General features: G+C 37.6%; 1 protein-coding gene across 1 annotated transcript in view; it reads right to left on the bottom strand.

The window, feature by feature from the left end:
* LRP1B (LDL receptor related protein 1B) overlaps positions 1-23,887 on the bottom strand; it is a 595,001-nt gene that overhangs the window by 291,181 nt on the left and 279,933 nt on the right. Inside the window, 6 exon segments of the mRNA XM_035897882.1 lie at positions 1,553-1,772; positions 4,708-4,888; positions 12,368-12,604; positions 14,030-14,173; positions 16,316-16,487; positions 19,412-19,634. Coding sequence (XP_035753775.1) covers positions 1,553-1,772; positions 4,708-4,888; positions 12,368-12,604; positions 14,030-14,173; positions 16,316-16,487; positions 19,412-19,634 — 1,177 coding nt within the window.

Below are 23,887 nucleotides of genomic sequence, written 5' to 3' on the forward strand. Positions count from 1 at the left end.
GTACTCCAGGTGAGGTCTCACCAGAGCTGAGTAGAGGGGCAGAATCACCTCCCTCGACCTGCTAGCCACGCTTCTCATGAAAAGATGGGATTGACCCAGTTATATTTTGACCAAAACATCCTCTAATAAAGAACAATTTATCCAGCATCAAAAGCAAGTATCTCCTAGTTATTTTTGGCTACATAACTTTCATTTAAATGGCTATGCATTTTATTTAAATCACAGGATTATAGAAAAATACTTTTCAAAAAAACAGACCCATCCCGTGACACACTTCAAAATAAAACCTGTAAAGACAGGTTTGCTGTCTGTTTTCTTCTTATTATTCACCATTTCTGGTGGGAGGCAAAACCAGCAAAAGCAGCAAACCCAGCAGTTCTCACTAGCAATCCATGTGTAGTCCATGGCAGCTGCATTTAACCTTCCTAGACCTGTTCTGTCCAGGAACTTCTCAGGAAGTTTAGCATCGCTTGTAGACAAGGATCTCTAATTAAAAAAATACCTTTCTGCCAATGTGCTTACCCTCCTCCCCCCTCCATTACAGGACCATAATGGATTTGGAGCAGAAGTAAAAGCGCTAAATGCTAATCCCAACCTAGGCATTATGACAAACCGCAAGACTACGGCATTAGTACAGGCTTAGCAACAGATTATGTAATACAAAGGATTTAAAAAGCAATATTCAAGCAATATGAGCTTGTACAGGGATGAGTTCCAGGGAGGACTGTGTCTCCAGTTACTACTTTGAGTAGCAGAGATCTGCCTGTTGGTCCTATCAAGGCCATCACACAGAGGGAATGGTGAGTGAAGAATGAGAAGTCAGAAGACACATGACAAAATCCTCCCACAGAAGGACTTAATGCCTGCCATTCTCAATTAATGGTGAGGTTTCAGTTGTCAGGATACTAATTTCAGGAAGCAGATGCTAAACCTTCCCCAAATTATCAGGCTCCAGTCTAAGCGTCAACCATTTTCCAAATGTCTGTTTTGGGCTTGTTACGTCTGGAGAACAACACAGGGCGCCTATACAGACTTGTATCTAGCTCATATAGCCGCTGGTGACAACTAAACAATCTTTCTCTATCTTTGACTGCCCCTGGTGAGTGCCTCCCCTCTCCACATTACCGTGATTGCTCAAACGTGGTGCTGAGATTCATCGAAAGCAGCTTATCCAGGGAAGTTAAACGAAAGGTTCTGGCAGAGCCAAAAGAGGTTTGGGTTGGTTTTTTTTTTTTTTGGTTTTTTTTTTTTTTTCTACTGAAAAGCAAAACCAGGCTTCGTGGCTCGATCAAAATGTAACTCATTGTCACATAAGAAAAATAGATTAAAAAAAAAAATCAACTTTTGTGTCACTTTCTAAAGAGGAACATTTTAAGCTGTATTATAGTCTCCCACGGGAGACTGTGAACATCGGTTGTTTCAACAGAGACGGCACTGGACATGCCGCAGGGTTATGCATACTTTAAAAAGCTTGAAAAGTATTTTTAACATAACACAATAAAATCCAGAGAAAAAGCATGCCTGCGTTAAAACAGCAGTATTTTTCTTTTACCTTTCTCTCAGTTCCATTCAAAAATATCCTTTCAATGTGATCATAATAGGCGTCACACCAGTACAATACATTGGCATGATAGTCCAGAGTTAAACCATTTGGCCATAGCATCTTTGATGTTACAAAAATCTGCCGACTGTAGCCATCCATCCATGCCTTCTCAATTCTTCCCACACTGTCATCTATTTCATCTTCTTCCCAGTCTGTCCAATACATCCAGCTATGAAATTATAAAAATGAACATTCAGATACCATTTTAATCATCTGAATTATACTGTAGGCGTTTAGCAGACATTCGCAACAGCATACAAGCCAGAGTGATTTTGACTTTTGCATGTCTCATTCCACTGCTACTTCTACAACTATATTTACTTTCCCTGTGGACTGGATAGTGCTGAAATGCCCCTTAGGGAGTTTTGCTCATATCATAATGAATAGCATGGATACCAAATGGGCTAACTGACATGAGAAGGGAAAGAATTGTTTAAGACCTTACTTAATCACACCAGAGTTATGATTTTTTTTTTAAAACCAGCAATTTTATTGCCTTTGTCACATAGCTCAAACTTTTACTGTTTTGGTTTTTTGGTTTTTCTTTGGCAGGGGGTGTCACCAAGTCTAATTTGCTTTTCTGATGCAAATCTGCTTTTTATGATGCTTAATACTATCAAAAAAGCTGCAATATGGGAATTAATTGCACTCTAGTTTAATAGCTACAGGATAACCTTGACATTCTGTGACCTTCACATTCCACATGAAAGCAGCTAAATTACTCAAAAAACTATTATGAGCACTCTGTCCCTCAGAAAAAATGTTTAGAAAGATAGATGGCTATAAAAAATATTTGAAAAATAGCTGGTAGGCAATTTTAGCATAGTTTTATGGCTTGTAGTGCAGCAATGTGAATAACCAAAACAACTTTGAAAAATAAGTACCTATGCTACTTTGGAAAAAATAAGCAAGCATTGTCATAAGTCATCTAAAAGTATTAGCTCAGATGAGTTCTCCCAGTCATCCTCTACTGGACACTACAGAACACACCCTACGTTTCTTTCTTTTTTCCCTTTCCTTATTGAATTAAACTGATTATCATATTTGATTACAGAATTTGCTGGTAATAACTCCGATTTCAACAGTTTAAAATACACATCTTGAACTTACACAAGAGCAGAGGGTAGCAAATATGCTAAGAAACACCACCTTTCTCTTTTTTCTTACTTCCCCTCCCCCCCAAAAGGAAAAACAGGTTCATGGAAAGAAACACATAGAAGCCCGAGTGTAATCTATGAAGCGGCTAAACAGCGTTTCAGATCATATGACACACAGTGACATCAATGTACTGAAAACATTTACCAGATAGTAGACATTGACTTTTAAAGTCAAATCTAGGATTTCAATTATTAAGCATTAAATAGAGGAAAAACATGATACGGATCTTAAATGGATCCTACTTGATAAAGTTGTCATGATTTAATTGGATTTATGTGCCTCACCTTTGATTTCACCAAATTTATGTTTCTGAAATTCTACAAATTTCTCAAATACCTTCTGTGATGCTAACCTACTTAACCTGTCCGTACTTTGAAGAATAAAGTCCTGAAATCTGAATTCTGAATTTACAAAGGAATGAAACACTGAAATGTAAAACAGTTTTGTTATTAAACATGTGTAAATCATGCCAAATCTACTGGTCAAAAAATTTATTCGAACATGCTTTTATGTATAAGCATGATTGGATCTATTAGTTTTTTTATATAATAAATGGGAAAAGAGAAAAGAAAAAAATTGCACCGTCATTACACAGGTTTACAGATCTACAAATGTATCTTTTTTGTTTCTTTTCTGTCTCTTGCAAGTCACCCATCAGCAGGTTGTTTTGGGTTCGTTTAATTTTTTGGTAAATATACACTAAGAACATAAACCAATTTTTATCCATGAGGCTTACAAAGTTCATTGCATGTTTGCCTCAAACAACACTAGGTTTACTCACAGAATGATAAAACATGCATATGCCCTAAAGCTCAGGCAGAGATGCAGGTCAGTATGGTAGTTATTTTATTGGAAGACAAAATATGTTTTATAAATATTTACATGACTGCTCAACAGCAATTACTGAGCTTTTCTCCATTAACTTTTCGTCTGTACTTATTCTAGTTATCATGTCATAAGCTAGAACATGCTTACAGTAACAGACATTTACATTAATGTGCTTTAATTGTATCTCAAAATGCAGTTAATGCTTCCATATTGGTTAAATCAAGACTAATATTTTCTAAACATAATTAAAATGCCATAATAAGTGCTATCCCTCAGGAAAAGCTTCCATGAGAAATGTAATCACGAAAGGCATGCTATTTTATTAGAAAAGGGTTTTATATAACAGCCCTTTTCAGACAATACATCTTCATACACTATTTCCTGCGCCACACATTTACGGAGCTGAAAAACTTAACAGCGTAATTGTAGGTTTGGTTATGGCTTGTGGTCTGATTGTACATCCTTACTATCTGACCTTAATTAATTGTAGTCTTTCCACAGTCACTTCCATTCCTCAAAGGACAAGCTCAAAAGTGAAAACCGGAGAGTGTAAATACATTCTAGTACTAGGAAAACAGCGATCCATCCAGCCACACTAGAATTACCTGCCTACATCATTCCCCAGTGACAATTCCCTGAATAAATGTAACTGTGAATTTTTAGGTAAACCACACTAATATAATAGTCTGTCTATTATGCAGCCTATCACAATTAATTATGCTAGTAAGTAATGAAAAGTACCTGTCTCATTTAGTTTTGTAAACCAATGTGTGCAAGGATATGGTTATAATTACCTCAGAAATTGAGACTTACAAAGAGAGAAATAGAGGAGAGTATTATCAAGTTCACTTAGTATTAAAAATACATACAGGTCCGATACACTCAATTTGTTTGAGAAAAAGGTGAATCACATTCAAATTAACTTGACATAGGTTCAACCAGGTTTGGGCACACGTATTCTTCTGAAGACTTCAGGCAAGAATGCTGGACAGGAATTACAGATATTATAGACTCCCGTAGAATTACAGACTCCACAAATCCCATCCTAAGCAAAGTTCAATCCTGTACTTATACTATAAAGACATGCATTAAACAACATAAATTAGTCTACTTCATACCCATTGACAGGATCAACAACAATTCCTCTAGGGTGGGACATGTCTCCCTCCAACAAAGTTTTTCTACTCTGAGCGGCTTTTTCCAGTCTTGCTACGGCAATCGTTTTCCTGTGGCCATCGTTTGTCCAATAAAGATTATTTCCAATCCAGTCCACTGCTATGCCTTCTACATTATCAAGATCTGTTGAGAGAGAGAAGACAGTAACAAGACATTAATACTATATTATATACTATAGCATATATCATATGCTATATATGTTTTTGTTCTATTATTATCCATTGGTATAAGCAATGGACAATACATGGCCCATAGAGATAAATTAGATTATTTCCTTGAATCTGAATTATATTTGCTGTGTCTGTCAGAATTAGTCTTTGCTGAAAACATCCTACAAAAGACAGACTGGTTATAAAACTTGTGCATTAAACCATAAGCCTTCATGTGTTAACTATAGCTGGCCCTGGGCAAGTCACTATTGAACAAAACCCTATTTAATTTTGACCCTAAATAGCAGTATCACTCAAGCCAAGAACAGCTTCCAGGATCAGCTCTAGTACTCTAAATTATCTTGCTTTTACCAAAATCACAAATCTCATTCTCATTAAATAATAAGCAAAATGGGCATTCAATTTACATTTGTTCCATTGTCCTTTGACCTTGCAAAACATGTAAGCAAGAACATCACAACATTCCAAGTTATTCTCCACAGCAAAGTGAATGAGAACAGTATTAAGATAGTAGGCAATACATGAGCAGAGAGTAATGCCACCACTGGATGTACCAACAGGCTCATGAGTTTGACAGCAGAAGGGCTCCATCCAGAACCAAAGAGTCAACAGTGTTCGTTCCATACGAAGGTTTCCCCATTGGAGAAGTATTAAAACAATTCCCCAAGCACCAAGTTTTTCCCTCAAGCTTATCTAACAGCCCATAACATTAACAGAGCTCTGCCCTCTCCCACATGATCCCAATTCCTTAACTGACAGCATAAGGTCTCTAAAAGAGTTTCCATCTCTCTTCCCCTTTTCCTTCAGAAAGATCTCAAAGTCCAAGTGCATGGGGTGGGATATGGAGAATTTCCAGTCATTCTTTCCTGGCCTTTGTAGCATTGTGAAAGTTGAGGCACTACCCGACTTTAGCCATCGCCCTTTGCCACGCAGCTGATCTTACAGCAGCCTTCCCGGGGCAGTCAGTCCTCCTCTACAGGATGAGTCCACCATTTCCTCAGAGGTGGCTGGGACCCATCCTGACCAGCTGGGGCCATTGGTGGCCAAAACACAGCACCCAGCAGTGGTACCTGACAGAGGGCCGAGGGGTGGGTTACCAGCTGCCGCCTCCCACTGCCTTCCTACAGCTGAGGAAGTTTTTTTGTTCTATTATCCTTTCTGAGGTCAAACTTGGGGTGGAAACACTCATTTTCCTGTTACCTCATTTGGCGTCTTGTCACAGATAGCCAGTGTATGCACTGGGATTAAAAAAGATAATGGGGTAATATGGTAATATCTGACTCCGGTGTTTCCACCGAGCCTGAGAATTCACAGCATCAAATTGTGCCTCCCTTTGCTGTGATAAAAATGAAGGTTGGTGGGGCTGAAAAGGTGGAAATAAAAAAAAAAAAAAAAATAAAACCACAAACCAAAACAAGCAAAAAACCACACTAAAAAAACCCCTTCCTTACTACGATGCCTCTTGACAATCTGGATTGTATTACCTGTTTGTCATACTCAGATATACAATCCTACAGTACAATTTCAAGAGTGGAATCATCAAGACTTGAAAAAAGGAATACAGATTGCTTTTTTTGTTCACATTTACACCAGTAATGCCATCTAGACCCAAGCTTTCATGAGATTCATTCTTTCTCACCAGCGTTGACGTCCCTTGCTGATCAATATCAGAGTTTTTTGAAAGATTTTCTCAGAACAAACATGATGCAGGGAGATTTTTATCACAATGTACATAAAAAAAAAATCATGCATTACCATTTTTTAAGAAATGCTGATATGACCAATTCACTGATCCTACTTAAACCCTGCTTACACCAGATCCACACATGAAAATCTGCTAAAGAAAACTGTTTATTATTTGAATTCTGCTGCCAGATATATGTGATTTAATTGTCAGCTTTCCAGACAACAACTTCACATGAACTCCTGAAGTGCTGGTTTGGGACATCTCAAGTTGTTATCAGAGCCACTTTTACAGCAGCAGCATTGTGCAGTGGTGCTGTGTTGCCGTCGTCTAAACCGTCCCTCGGATTTCTCCACCAAGATGCCTCCACGCAACACAATCAGTAAGTATTAATGGGAAGCTCTTACTTGCTAATGATCATAACTTCAGTGTACCTATGAATGTTTAGCAACCCATCAGATTTCTTTTCCTTAGGATAAACTCTTCACCTGTAATATTTTTTAGACCCCAAACACCTTTACTGACTATGACTCCAACAATCTAATTCCCTACAAGAATCCAGTCAAATTCTTTGTGATGGACAGGAATGCAAAGCTCTCTTACGAAGTCACATTCTATGTAACTTATTTAGCGCAGTACAGAAAACTTTCTGCTTACTGTGACCCCTAGATAACATGGTATGTCATCAACAATACACCAAGATAAAATATGACAGTTTTACACAATAAATGAAATATTGGGCTTTTTTATACACTTGGACGCAATAACAGCATCTATAAAAGGCACTGTTACAATCTCAGTAGCATCGCAGCATGAGAAATTACTTCACAGCTTTCTTTCTTGAACAATGTTTTTTAGTGATTGCAATACCACCATATTCCCTATCAAGTTGGCAGAGCCATAATGTTTTCAAACTTCTTGGCATTGCAAAATGTTTCATTTTTTTGTTCATTTTATATTTTCCTTTTTTAAAAAAAGCAAAACTCATTTAAATCTAACATTGAAGTATATTCAGATTATGATATAAACTTGCACTGTATACGAAAATAGAAAACCAACAAGGATCCCCTTACTAAAAGGGATAGCTCAGTATTCTTCCAATGTTTAAAATTCGAAAATTAAATTAAGCTGGTGGCTACTCAAAGTCATAGCATGGCAGCTATGTTGTATTTTTAAAACTGCTTTTTTTCCCTTATCAGTATCCTCTGTCTGGGCAGAATGGCAGTAGACAAACAGCATAGATAAATAAAGATAAATATGGAAATGAGATTTTTTTTTTTAACATGAAAGAAATTTTTGTCAATAACATAGAATTACGTATGAAAGGAATTAAGAAATAAGTTCATTTGTCTTGAAGAAGTTAACAAGGTCTAGAGTAGTTCAGGATTCAAACTGGAGGTTCTCTCTAGCTTTAATGCTGGCCATGATTCCAACTGTGTATTCATCCTATCCCATGCATATTGATTATGCTAAACTAAACACTCGGGGAGATGTATGTTCATAATGTATTTTAGGCTTGCTAGATTTTGTTTGTTGTTTCTTTAATTTAACCCTTGAACTGCAAAGTACAACCTGCCTGTGAGATGCAATATGGGAAAGTTATGGAGGGGGGGAAAAAAAAAAAAATAAATGGCATATACTGAGTGGTTTTCCAAAAGGCATTTAACTTTTTTAACTGTATTTCTGATACACCTAAGTATCACTATACTTTTGGGGAACTATTTTTCCTTGTGATCTAAAATGCTTGAAGGAAGCAACGGTGTCAAAATTCAGTCTCCAGATGGAGGATATAAATCTACGGTATGACGACATACCTAACCCAACAACCACCTACTCTGACAAGAATCACCCAAGTCAAAGGACGCAACAACCGTGGGTGAGTCAGAGCTCACCCAGGTTTCCCAGGCTGGTGGACGCTGTCAGTTGTTATTTGTTGTCCCTCGGTGCCTTTGCTACATTCTTTTAAAGAGGCAATGTCAGAGTCAGATGGAACCCTCTGGAAGTGGGAGAGTGACCTGTGGTCTTGGAGCAATCAAGTATGTTGAGAAAAAGAGAAGTGCGAAGTGTGGTAGGGAAAAGAAGAGAGCATCTCATGAAGGGCCTTGGAGCCCAGGGCTCACAGAGAAAGACTGCGGAAAAGAACAGGCAACAAAGATGAGCTTCAGGAGTAAAAGAAAAGTCCTTTAGGGCTCAGAGGGGTCTCCGCCGCTTTTGTTCAACTCAAGGAAACACTGATGTAACCAAAATCAAGCTTGAGGACAAGAAATTATTTGTTCAAAACCTATTTTATTTTTATCCTGACCTAGACATTTTGGGTTAAATACATATCTTTATATGAATAAGATCAGCTTTTTAATGAAAACGTTGGGCTTTTTTTCTTCTGTGGGAGACAAAACAGTCCAAATATGGACTGTACTATTATTAACAGCAAAGCTAAATATTAAATTAGGATGCTAGATACCTCCTGAGATTTACAGTCATTCGAGTCTATTTAGTTTCACGTAACAGCTACTGTATCTGAGCTCCCATGCCTTCTGCAGTCATTTTGGAGCATCTACATTTCTAGACCAAATACAATCGAAGTTAAAAAAAAAAAAAAAAAAAACAACAAAACCCTCATGGTAATTAGATATTAGATATATCAGAAAATTTTAAAATAAATGAGAATTCTACAGCACAATCCTATATAGATGCTTCACATTCTTTTTGTAAAGTTATGGTTTAAAATTCACTTCTATTTAACTATCTAAAAGCTTTAAATACCTTACTTTTTAGGTGGGCTTCATATCAAGTAGCAAAGAGGAACAAAATAATGGCCATTCTGGTTAAATAAAATTAGTTTGACTAAAGTAAGCCAGGCTTTCTGCAGTGAAGCCCTTTCAACATAAAAAGAATGAAGTGAATAAAATACTATTTTGATAGTTGTTCACTTGATAACTGAAAAATTAACATTTGTAATTCTGGAAATTTTAAAATCAAGAGTAGTATGTGGGCTCCAAAGACACTGAATATAGATAAAAGATTTTTAAAAAACTCATATAGGCAACAACTTGCCACATTGATTTTATATATGCAAGAGAGTATAAGTGCAGTGTGTAATTTGGTACCGAATGGCCTAGCTCATCAATGGCAGTTAGATCGTGTACAATAATAGTGCCTAAAATATTTCAGATTAACATAAAAACTGGTGAAAAAAAAAATTCTTCTGTACACCAGCCAGCTAAACATCTCCCAAAAAACTTTACAGACTTACTTTTGTCTTGTGTAAGCAAAAAGTTAGCCCTTGACCTTCCTTCCTAATATTTACAATGAATAATGTAACACTTCGAGGCTCAAAGCAAACCCAAACAACATGAGGAGGACAAAGATAAGTAAAAAAAAAACCTTGAGTTTGTGATTATGTTGCTTGAACTGAACAATATTTAAATCCCCTTTAAAATAGCTGGTTTGTTCTATTTTTTTTTTTTTTATTTTAAAACCCCCCTGATTTCACATGCAAGATTGAAACCTTAATTACAGCAATTTCTGTTGCTGCTGAAAGTACACTACTACTGCAGTTGTGCTGCCAACTCTAGGGTAGGCCATGCTGTGGGCTGTCAAATAGTTATCAATACTACACAGCAGTTTGTTTCCCAAAGTGAAGAATAAGAAATCACAGCTGAAACTGTATGGGAAATCAAACTCCAGCAGCGTTAGGTGCTCAGCATCCTCAATTCCCAGTCAACAGCTTGCAGGATCAGGCTCTCATGTAGGCAAACTGTAATTATCCGAGTTACAGTGTTGTTTGAGCTAGCATATCTGTTCTTGCAAAACCTGATAGTCACAAAAAATGACAACTTCTAATCTGAGAAGTGACACCTACCACAGACAGAGTTCCTTAGCAGCATGCTGTTCACAGCGAATATTAAACCACCTCCTGACACACCTGATTTTCTCTAGTAGCCTTCCACCAAGGAATGATTTAATCTGTCCCTGCTGAGTTCTTGAGAGCCGACAAGAATAAAAGCTGAGGTGGTATGGCTGGAGGCCATATTAATTTTTTAAATCATGAAAAATACATTAACAAGTGTTCTTTAAGCATAGTTTAAAGTTATGAAACTATACCAAGTTCTAACTAACAATTTAAGCTCCTGGGGAAGGAGTGGGGGGAGAATATCTGTGACATTTTTCTGGGTTTTGTAAGTATTAGGACCACCACCAATATATCATCAGATAATCCATAACTCGTTTGGTATTGCATTGGTATTTTTGCTATATTGTACTTATAAAAAGTAGAAATTCCAGTTAAAATTTATTTAAATTAGTCTCTTCGATTTGCTGGTTTGGTATACAAAGTTTATTCATGTTTGCATGTTTGATTAGAGTAACCTCAACCTGTTTGACACCTTTCAGCAAGGATGCTCCTTGGTGTTGCCTTATATGTTTAAATCTACATACTGTCTGCTCCTTCATCCAGTCCACATTGGCTTACTTGGTTGTAAAATTAAATGCGTGGTGTTTAGTAAAAGAAAGTCAGCGATGGAAGTTCTGTGATGTATATTACCCACTTCCATATTCACAGTGAAATGAAGAATTACCAGACTGACAGCTGAGTATTCACTATTTACTCAGACAGCTGCCTTTCATTAAGCCATCACCCATATAGGGTAGAGCATCATCCACTCCTTGCAACCACTGCTGAAGGGGTCTTCGTGCAGGCTCTGAGGGCTGCAGAGAGACCTTATACCAAAACAGCACCATATCGATGAGAACTGGAGATAACTTCTGAGATGGGTGGATTAAAACACGGGTTATGAATGACAGGCAATGAAAATCCCTGTGCTAAAACAATGGTATTTTAGTTACTTTCAGTCTCAAGCTTCAATTTACAAGTAGAGATATTAAACTCTCCAAAGGCCAACATAAATGTTCACACTGTTCATATTTTCTTGAGTACTACGAAATAATTGCTGTAGAATGGATTTCAACCAAGGTAGCTGTCACCTCCCGCTGAAGCGGTCTTTCATGAACAGGGTCCATGAAACAAAAAGAAATATAGGTTGACAAACTGGAGGGTTTATCACTGAAACAGCATTTAGTATGATGAGATATCATTTTAGACCATGGAGATCCTGTGAAATGTGGTGGGAGAGGTGGAAACTGGAGAACGGCTGGTATTTTCTCTCATTGCTATAATAAAGGGTACAGACATCTTAATGAAGGTTCTAGAAAATGTTTAGGTCTTCCTGTTGCTTCCACATATACAACAGAAAATGCATCAGGGAAGACAATGCTTTTTTTTTTTTTTTTTCCTAGTGAGTTTGTAAGCACTACAGGAGGTCTCACTCTGCCAAACTACTTGAATAAGCTCCAGAATCCGCACTGTAGCACAGGTTGGAGTGAAGAAGTCTTATGAAGTCCACAAGCATAGGGGATGGCTCAGTGAATGATTGCAAAGAACCACATTATGGATCCACTGTATCTCACTACTGAAAGAATACAGTGGACGCGTAGGAGTTACTTACTGGCAGGTATCAGCTTAAATGGGCAAAGTAAGAATTCAAAACAGAGCAACTTAACCAAACTTTGCATTTCTGAACTCAGGAAAAATAGACAGGAAGTTGTAAAAAAGAAATATTTCCATCCCTGTCTCGTTTGGGTCTGTTTTCCGTGGGAGACTTAAATAAAGTTTGAAGTTATCTGTAAACGTCAGTTCAACTCCTCCTTAGTGAGATTCTCCAAATGTCACCATCAGTTAGCATTACCTACCATCTTTGAGGATTGTTTCTCGCTCTGTGCCATCAATTTTCTGTCGTCCAATTAGGAAACTAGTAGTATCAGCAAAATAAATGTAATTGGTTTCGGCATGGAAGTCCAGAGCACGAGGATTGACCAGGTTTTCTATAGGGATCATGTATTCATCCGATACTTTGGTATTCAGGTCCATTCCCCGTATTATTCCTGGGCGTCCCTTCCCATAAAAAAGAAACAATTCATTCTTTGGTCCTGCAAAAGAAAGATTACAAACATAAACAACTGACGCTGCCTAATCTTCTTCACAGTGCATAATGTCACTGTTTAATTAACTGGCACAATTAGTGGGGGAGCAGGAGCGGTATTCAATACCAAAAATTAAACTTTCATATATTCCGAAGGTATCTGAACTCAAGAAATCTAGCTAATTACATTACCTTAATTAAAATACAAATTACTTCAATGAGCTGCTTACATCCAATTATTTTTTTCTATAAAAGTTCACACTGAAAAGTAATGCTAGATCACAGAATAACTTTGCATCTGCTGTGCAATGGACATATATAGTGTTGTAGACATTTGATGTTACAATTCATTAGGATCTATCAGGGTAATGTAGACCGTGACTGAAGTAATCATTAAATCTAACAAGACCATAAACTCCAGCAAATACAAACCACCACTTTTTTCACTGGAAGTTTCTCAGAAACAAACAAGACAAAAGATTACCGTAAATTTCCTTCAAACGGGAAGGAATACAACAAATCACACACTGTTCGTTCATACCGAGACACAAAACATGGATACCAATGTATCCTACTTTGAGGGGATTTTTACAATCTAATCAAGTAGGTTAATTACAAATAACTGAAGCTTCGTAAGGTGATTTTCTTTCCTTAATGATACTTATAAATATCCTTAGAACCTCAGTACTATCAATATACCTCTTAATATTCTCTAAGATACATACTTTTCCAAATGCCTTTCAGGGTTTTTTGTTGGAATTGTTAGTGGAAACCATATGAGGTTTGACTAAGGTCAAATATACCCATCTACCAGCATCCACCAAAGTATCCAATCGCATGCCTTTCATTTGAACTAAATCAATGCCATTTGATCAAGAAACCAGGCAAAACATAGGTATTCCCCACAACCTGCAGGACTGTCCTGTTGGCTGTAGGTGACCAACAGATTGCGTATACCTAACGTTAGATATAATCATAGTTACACACATCAAACTTGCTTTCACAGACCAGTATGAGAGATACTTTGTTTGACTTATTCACATGAATGATCTGCTGCTGAGTTACAAGTTGACTGTATGGGTAGAAATTGGGTGTGACAAACTAACAGCATTTCAGTACCTACGTGCTGCGAGAATGCATAGCATATCAAGAAAGCGTAAGACTGATTAACTTAAAACCTGTGATAATTTTTAGAATTCTTTAAAGAGCATCCCAGGTTTAATTTGTCACTTCTATGAACCAAGCCAAATCAAATCATTTTAAGGGAATGGAAGGAGTATATGGACAAAGCGTCAGGTACATGTTGCAAACAAATTTCACCCAAAACTGGCCCATGTGATTTCTGTGGTTATCAATAAGCATTTTAAATAACACCCAGAAATATACCCTGAAATATTAGTGGCTGGCAGACTCTTTGATTTAAATAACGTACGTTTGCATGACCTGCCGTCACTTCCCAAGATGAAGCCAGTCCTGCAGCGACAAGTCCGTGCTTTGTAGTTGCTGCTGAGCAGACAGATGTGTGAACATCCCCCCGGCATTCCATATGGGTCCACTTCACACGCATGGCTGCGGACTATGGCGAGTGAAAAACAGCACAATCAAAATCCATTTAAAGCAAGATAATTACATGCGTCAGCATGTAGAAAGTTTAGGCAGGGAAAAAAAGGGAATTTGTGTCACAATAAATCTTTCCCCATAATATATCTAGAAATGAAGGTGATTTTTAAGATGATACCCAAGACATACCCAAGATCTTGTGGCTACCAAACCACACCCTGCAGCGTTGTACGTGACCACCCCTTTTTGAATAAGCTTCTGCACAACATTCCCCAGGCAGCACTCCCCTGGGATAGCCGACGCTTTTCCCCATTTTTCTACGTTGCTTTGGTTCATTTGGTTGGTTGGTTGGCTTTTGGGGAACAGAGTGAACCCCACGCCAACACAGTTTGCTATTCATTCAACTCCCTTAGACAGCACCTTTCAGGGGCAGATACCTGTGCAGAAGCTAAAGAACAGAACGAGCCTCGTAGCATTTTTCCATATTTGTACAGTCAGGACTCAAATCCAGATGAAGAAGCCAAAGAATTCCTTTCCCTTGACTTTATGTTTTCAAATGCATGGCTCTAAATTAGCAGACTAATATATCAAATTAATTTTTTAAACTCTTTAAGGTAAATCCAATGAGAAAAAAAAATCTTTCTATCCTACATTTCCTAAGCTGGCTTACAACAGGCCAACACTATTTTAGCAAAACATGTTTTTCTCTTCTCTCTCCTTTCCCTCAAGCTTTTTAGTTATTTTTTTTAAAAAAAGTAATCAAGTGGTTTACAGTCCATATTGTTAAAGGTATACCGAAAGTCTACCAAGCTGAGACAGCCTTTACAGCAGATCTTGACAAGCAACAACCATGTCCGTTCAAAACAAACGAAGTAGCAGAGTGAAAAAAAGGGCCAGAGGAACGGAGTAATCACAGGATGTAATAAAAGATTACACTGTGCTCATGCCTCTCCTCTCGACTCCCTCAGGGGTACAAGAGGGGGGCCTACAGCATGGAGAGAGGCTTTGCAGCCTCCTTCAGGCACTGACATCTGCAGATCAATGCCCTCAGCTATAGGGTGAAAATTAGTTCACCCCGTCTACGTCAATTTAGAGTTTGTTACCACTTTAGAAACTTCTCTTAAAAGCAGTCAGCCTGTTTCAGAATATTGATGTTGATCACCAGGATTGATGTGTTAGCTTTTCTGTCCAAGCAGTCATGGCAAGCATTTATTGCTATCAGTCATATAAAAAAAAAATTCTCGTGAAGTATCCCTGTAAACATTTTGCATCTTGCTGTCTTTGCACAAAGTTCCCACACATCACGCTGCTGTTCTGAATGCAGAAAGCGTGCAAACAGAGCCAAGGTTAAGAGTCATACAGGACTATGGACCTCAGAAATTGCTATTTTACCAAAATTTCTGAGATGACTTTTTTCATTTTAGATGGAAAGATTTCTTTCACAAAAGTCAAAGATGATATTTACACAAATGGAGGAAAACTTACCGGCGGTTCCCTATCTGGCCAGTGGCTGAGCTGGCAGCTCAGCAGGCCAGCGGCCCACACCTCCACGTTATCTCGGCAATCCCAAAGACAGGGTCTCTCTTGAAGTTCGTAGTCTCTTTTTAAAGCAAGCCCAGAGAAATCAGGAATCTCTGAGGCCTGCGAGCCAAGCATGTGGATGGTATTGGATATCTAACAATTCTGAAGGTGTTGAATTCTGAAAGCATAAATGTGTGGAGCCAGAAAACTTGCTCTTTGGTGGTTCTCCAAGCTGAGTGCTCAGGAAGCGGTTGTGTTAGGAGCTCAGAGACGCAGGAAAACTGGCAGTAAGCACACAGAAAACTGGGCAGATGAAGAATCACAGAATTATAGAAACTTTTAGGTTGGAAAAGCCCTTTAAGATCATCAAGCCCAACTGTTCCCCTAACCCTACCATTCCACCACTAAACCATGTCCCTAAGCACCTCGTCTGCCCGGCTTTTAAATCCCCCCAGGGATAGGGACTCAACCCCTTCCCTGGGCAGCCCCTTCCAGTGCTTGAGAAGCAAGAGAGTTTTGCCACACTGACAAATTTTCCCTGCATCTTCTGATATATTTTTTCTGGAAGAACATTTTAATTACCCATCCACCTAATATCTAGTTTTATTTTTCCTAGAAAGAGGAATTGTGATCTTACCTGCTGTTTGAGTTCTTTTCTGGTATACGCGGATCTCTCTAGCGTTGTCAACTCTAGCAAGAGACTGAACATCAGTGCCATTATATCTGTTGATCTGTAAAATGTTGAGGTTATCTGAATTAACTGTGTATAAATAGTTTTCAAATACTGCCAAACCACAAAGACGCCTAATCTGGAAAAGAAAAGGAGAAAAAAAAAAAAGATACAACTATTTTAGCTGAACGCTTTAGGTGCATCTATGATTTGTAAACATCAAACATTACTGTGAATTGTACATGCTAAACCATACTAAATGATTTGAGTATATCGACAAATATTTGGAAATAATAAACACAAACTATGCTACCAGTATAGTTCACGTTCTTGTAGTCCAAAGCTTATAATTAGAAAAGCTTTGTACAAGGTAGAAAATTCAAAATATTTAGCAATCCAAATCAATGTATCTTCTGCATTTCCCAGTTTCTCTTTTACATTAAAAACTCCTGCATACTTTAAGAGCAACAGCTTATTTTAGTATTCACTAATATTAATTAACTAATAATAACTAAGTTAACTACTATTACTAGCATTAACTAATAAATATAGTTAATATAGATATTTAAAACAGTTTATTGGTTGAATTGATGTATTTTTTATTATGTTCTAATCACAGCAAGGCAAATGGTACAAGATATACCTACTGAGTATTTTCTTAAGTGAGTAAATGAATAAATAATGAAACTTCCTCAGCTATGCTTGCATTCCTTTTGTGTTGGTGTCTTTGAATATGCTTGCTTCTCAAAAAGCACATTCTAAAATTCTATCAATCTGCAATGCGTCTTGATGCACTGATTAAAAATTACCTAACATTAGTGAGTTAGCCAATCACAGCTCAAACATGAAGCAGTTACGGTTGGTTTACAGATTTAGAAAACGTAAAGTATCTCATTGACAATTTTGAAAGCTGAACAAATTATCTTTAATTTGTTGGCAGATATTCACAGGCTGACTACCTTAGTTTAATCAATAAATTGTTCACCATAAAGTATTTACTTAGCTCATTTACTCACAAATTCAGACATACATCACAAACACACCACCACCACCACCCCCAAACACACCCACACCCCCACTGTGAATCAAATACTTCAGTCCTTTCTGGAAATTACTCCCCCAGGTGGCCAAATCTTGCTATTGTATTCCACCCTTACCCAGGGGGAAGGGGGGAAGTTGAGATCAATGGAAGTGTTTGATTAAGACCCAACAGAAATTCAGTCCACTTATAGTAAGATGGAGAAGGAAAACAGCCTGGAAAAATAATGATGCATCTGTACCAGATTGTTGAATTCCCCCTGCATTATAATCCTCTCCTCCCCATTTCCATTTGCATTCAGTTTAAAGCTTTATTTTATTTAACTCCCAGGAGAGCTTTTCTATATTTACACTGTTAAAACTATGACTCTTTTTACAATACATTTTATAGTGACTTAATTATTTGTATTTAATTTATGCATTTGTTGGGTTTTCACTTCTTGTGAAGCTTTCCAGCTATCTTGGGCATGAACGGAAGTGTTGCTTGCTACAAAGAACAGTCCTTTCAAAGCCACACAGACCATCAACTGTAAAAACCCGTATCATTTGGAAAGCATGTCTTTTGATACGCTTATACTTATGAAATAAACTTTAATCCCTAAAATTACTTGACAATAATTTTATGGTCTGCTCTTTCCTTGGACTAATGAGGAGTAAGTCAGAGTAACTGTCATTCTAAATCCTGGCAAGTGCAAGCACAAAATGTAGCGAAATCACCAGGTTTTCATTTGAATGGAAAGGCAACCAATTATGCTTCTCCTTTTGTGATAACAGTGACCAACTCAAAGGCCAAATTTTTTAATATCCTTCACCCATATTGGCAGAAACGGGCACCCTTCTCCTTTCTACGCTAGCGTAGAAAACAAAGAATCCCTCTGAACTTGATAAAGTTTTATATCTAAATTGCAGAATCTTTTATATCTAAATTGCAGAAAGAAGAGAAAGAACAAGCATCTCTCCTATGACACCAGTGCAACTTAGTTGCAAGCCTGTAGAAGTATTTTAGTTGCTTGTGAAAATACCTTTCTTTTTTAAGTATCTTTCCAAAATGTTTGCCTGATAAAAAAGAAAAAAAAAAAAATTACAAGATCTGTTATTCCAGAACAACTGGCTGAAGACTGGGAGTAATTTGGTAGAAAATAGGAAGGTGCTTGCCATTTAGCCAGGGGATCTAGACTGTTTTTTGTCACATGGCCTTTTCTTAAATGCCAGTTATGCTAACCAGTTGCCTCTTGGTAAACAGCGATTACTTGGAAGCAAGCAAAGAATGACAGCAGAACAGAAAAATGTTTCTTCTGTCTGCACATTTTTTACACACTCTGTTTAACCCCAGGCAGAAGGAGATGTACTCATGGTACCCACACCAGCTCTGGGATTCCAAGTAGCAATGAGGAACAGTTTGGTCTTTGTAAATCAAGGGAAAATTAGCATCAGCCTCACAACTACCAGGGAACCCTTCCTTTCGCTACTACACTGCTCTCCAGGCTGAAGCAAAAATTACAGATTCATATCCCCCTGCTCAAAGACTCATACAGCCTCAGCATTTGTATTTATGGCTCTGAACATCTGCATCAACTGGGAAACGCATCATTGCTGTCAACGAAATATGATTTAAGGGCATCTAGATTAGTCTGAACGGGTGAATTGCTTTTGCAGTTCTTCTGTTTCTTTCACAGTCTTGTGCCTGTTAGTCTCTCCTTCCTGAACTGGCAAGGATATCTTCTTGTCATTAATAATTCAACCCCTACTATCTTTCCATTGCCCCATATTTTCCCCCTTGAAATCTGTTACAATGGGGAGTGAGAGTTACATGGTGCATTGTTAGTGAGACACTGCATGGATACTTGTCCATAGGTTGCAAAACAAGCTAAATTGCAAATAGAACAAAACATGCAGATGGGTATTTTGCTGGCATTTGAACTACAAAGAGAAAAAAAAAATCTGAAAATACTGTTAACTGTTAGCATTATATATGTTTATTTATTGATACCTTTGCTTTTTACTAATTTGCAAATAAATACCTACTTGTCTGCCTTTAATTACTGTATGCCTCTTTCTCCCTTGATAGTCAACAACTTCCACACTATCCAGATACACATCAACCCAGTACACATATTTATTGATGAGATCTAGTGCAAGAGCAGTTGGCTGTTCAATTCTAGAGTCTACTATCCACGTCCTGTTCATTCCATCCATGTCACATCTCTCAACTTTGGCAGCATTCCCGTAGTCCGTGAAGAAAAGCTTTCTGTTGAAAGAAAATAAGATGTTGTAAGTTTTAAAAGGTGTGAGCAGAGTGCAAAGCTCCTGGTGCCTCTGTGCAAAGTAGGTTTTTGTTCATTGTTTCAGGGGGTTCTATCAATAACCCATAGAACCCATATTGATAATCATATAATTACCAAAAAAAAAAATCACCATATCTTCTAACAAATTCACAATTACACAGAATTTTCTTTCAAATGGAATGTACAGAAGTTCTAAGCACATTTTCTTACATCACAGATATACCACGTAATATTTGTCTTTTAAATGGATGGTATTCATAAATACAGAATCTACGTTACAACCTTAAATATCTCTTTAACCACTATTTATAAAAAAGTGGCAAGACAGTTACAAACAACAGAGTGGCAAAACCACAGAGCACTTACATGGTTTGGAGAACAATTCATTGCATATAAGGTAAAACAAATACAGTGGTCCACACTGTCAGGTTTTTGAAAATATGTTTCTAAAGAAGATGCTTTAGACTGTAGTGCATTAGTATCTGGTCTTGGAAGGATGTTCAGGCTTTAAAAGGTTTCCACAAATCCAATGCATCATTCCATCCAAGAATAATGGGAGGCTATTGAAGACTTAAAATTGCTCCTAAAGCTTCCTAACCCAATACTTGATTAGCATTCACTGGGTTTAGTACACACAGATCAATTTTTATTTACCTGACAATATTTTAACAAGATTACCTATTTGTGAGACTAAATTACACTTCCAATCTGAAGACCACCTTGCCGTGTCTTTAACATGTTATAAAGAATAATCTGATTCCAAACTGAGTGTAGCTAAAACTACTTGAAGAATCAGGATTTCATTTTCCAAATGAAGTGAATTATCTCCTAGTTATTACCACTAATGGGAATAACACTGGATGAACAGCATATAAACCTCGAGGTACCTTTATGTTAAAGAGCAGTAATTTATAGTCTTGTAACCTCTCAGAAATTCAGCATTGTAATATTTTTTTAGATTGGAAAGAATACATGTTTGCTAAGTAACCAAATGAGACCCATATGCTTTATTATTACCATCTTCAAATAAGAAGAATACATTTAAAATGTAGTTAAGGTGTTTCAAATGCAAAATAAGTAAATTAAATATCATTATAAGTATTGAAGGCAGTAGAATTGTCTATGGTATAGGCATAGCAGCTGTCAAATGTGTCAAATGTCAAAATGAATTGATCACGGAATCATAAAATAGGGCTTGAAGAGAACTTGAAAGGTCATGTAGTCCATCACGAGGCCATAAGGCAGAATAAACTTTACCTATAATATTCCTGAGGGATAACTCTGTTCCTGACAGGGATTTCTATTTATCAAAATAATTTTGAATTCCTGTCTTGTCCTTCATTGTCATTCTGTATGCCAGCTGTACTTTAAGAACATTATAAAAACCACATGCTTAACATTCAGGTTCATATAAATCAAAACGTGCATATCACAGATGATGTGCAAAGTAAAAGTTATGTCTGCAAAGCAAATATTTAATTTGGAATGAAAACAGCCAAAGAACTGTGTGCATATGTATGTGTATACACATATATATATGCATATATGTATTTCATCAGCAATAACAAGGCCAACACCTATTACATTTAAAATCAGTCGTTAAAACGTTACATGTACTCTCGTCTACAATCTGTACTTCTGAGGATTTGATTTAGGTTATTTAATGGAACTTTGTATCTCAAGATTCAAAAATTCAAGCCAAAGCTCATTTCGCAACCATAGAACCAAACGGGTTGTGAAGTGATCAGGCAACCCCACCCACACCCGCCTGTGTGCGTATATAAATATATACATAAATAAATACACACACACAGCAGCTAGAGACCCGGAGCTTGACTTCAGACTGACTCTACTTGATTGCTTACTGTCCAGCATTCTTATACAAGACTTCACATTTCTACGTGGTATCACAAAACAGACTAATACACAAGTTAGGAATAATAATTTGCCTTTACAACTATATTCTCCTTTTAGATCAGACAAGAAATAAAATGTTAGTATGTCAAAAACAAGTAGATACAGTAAAGAGTATCTAATTTAAGATGTTTCTCCAGCTTTCAGGGATAAGAGGTCACTTCTCGGTTTTCTAAATGTCTGTTTTACATTACCATCGTTTGTGCAAAGGAAGCTAGCGTGACTTCATGTGTAAATGACATACTTTTCATTTTAAAAATAATTACTCTTCTCCTGGAGACTGACTATAATAAAACTTTATCTTTTAATGTAGAGGCAAAAGAGCAAGAAAGCAGTTGTGTAACTGCTGCCGTGTGATCAAAGCATACCAAAAATTAAATTAAGAAAATTAAATGCTTTACCATGTAATCTTGAAATGCAATTCTGTATTTAAAGACTAATGCAGCTTTTTAGAATGAGGTTTAATCAGAATTGTGTTTATAACACATGAAGCTGACCCACAATTACACTGTATTTCCTTTGCCTTGGGAGTTCTCAAGCATATGCTGTAGTAGTATTTATTTCAGCTCAGGACTCATTTTCTTGCTCACAAATGGCGCTGGATTTGCCTATCCATTTTCAGCAGGGGGTGGTGAAATTTTTTTATCAATTCAGTGAGCAATTTCAGCCAGAATACCGACCGCGTGCATCTCCCTGTACAGCCCAAGCGCTATGCATTAGTTCTGACCTTGAGGGACCAGCTCTAACAGGGCCAGGGAGAGCTGTGTTCATTACTGTCTTTATTTCCTGAGACTACCAATGAGGATGCTAATGGAGGCTGCTATAAAATAGTAAAAATTTGGGCACTAAATTGAATTTTATTAAGGCATGTTATCTTTTGAAAGCTACAGACTTCTTCATGCACAGAAATTCTGAATATTCTCCTACCTCTTTGAAATTGCACAAACCCCATGTTCTGCCCATTGTTAATCAAGAACAAAAAGGGCCATCTTCTTCATCAAGTCCAGGTGCTTGGCAGGCACCCTATACTACTTCTTTTTCAAACTTCCTAAACTCTTAAGAATACTTAGTTATTTTGACCCAATGTTCCATACAGAAGGTCTTCCAGAATGGCTTCATTGTTGTTCCAACACTTCGGAACCTACACCTAATAACTAACGATGATATCTTCAAGGCTAAATTACACCTATGATTTCTGCAGCACACGTCTTTGGCTTAAACAGTTCTTTTCACCTCTCTCCCCCTCCAAAGGTATTTCTAGATGGCAATCAAATCCTTTCACTCTCTTCCTAGCAGCTAGAGATAAGCCAAGGAAGCCGATCTCTCTCATCTAATAAGACAAGGTCTTTATATTGCCCTTCTATGCAGTTATCCCAATTTTAGGTCATGGTCAGCGCTGGATGCGCTGTTCCAGAGAGGAGTTTGCCGGTGTCTGTACAATGGCAATGTAACTTCCCTGCATCAGCTGGAGACTCAGCCACCACTGGATGACATTTGCTGTTTTCACAGCTCTATTACACTGCTGATTTACAGTCATCCTCTCACCAGTATTACATACATCCTCCTCCCTCTGCTGATTTCCCAGGGTTTAGCTGACTTTCTCTAGTCTATGAAATACAACCCATTTTATAAACTTAACAACTTAGTCTTAAAAAGTTATGGTTGGAGTTTTTCCAACAAGAGTTTGGTTTCAACTAGGAAGACACAGGGAACATTCCCTCCACATCTGAGCAACGAAATCTCTAACATTTTAAATGACCCTCAACTGACAAACCCACCGACTACAAACACCAGTAAAGTCATGTTACCAAATAAAACAAATGCCAGAGAAGAACGCTATCACAAGACAAAAGCGACAGTGACCTTCCCAGTCCCTTTTCTCATACCAGCAATGACAGATTCATCTTTCCCTCGTTATCAGGCCCTGAAAACACATAAGGAGGGCCTCAGAAGGCCTGCTGTTCTTTCCCAACAGAATACATCTGTCCTCGATAGAAACCTCCTTTCAGACCCAGATAGTCACTGCCTTAGTTCAGCCACCATCACTATGTGCCTCCCCCATCACCACTGGTTTTGTCCAGCAGCTTCTCCCTCATCGCTTCCTTTTGTTTCCAAGCATTCAGTCAACACATCCATAAGCCACCTATTTAATTAGCTGAGAAAGAAAGCTGTTTCCCTTGTAAAGCTACATTTGGATGATTGAAAACTCTTCATTTCTGACACACCTATGAAGCCAAACACTGTATAGCACAATCAGACTTTGGGGGGGGGGGGGGGAGGGGGGGGGGAACACCCAATCCAT

This window comes from Egretta garzetta, unplaced genomic scaffold (assembly GCF_000687185.1).
Source record: "Egretta garzetta isolate BGI_Z169 unplaced genomic scaffold, ASM68718v1 scaffold197, whole genome shotgun sequence".
Taxonomy (NCBI): Eukaryota; Metazoa; Chordata; class Aves; order Pelecaniformes; family Ardeidae; genus Egretta; species Egretta garzetta.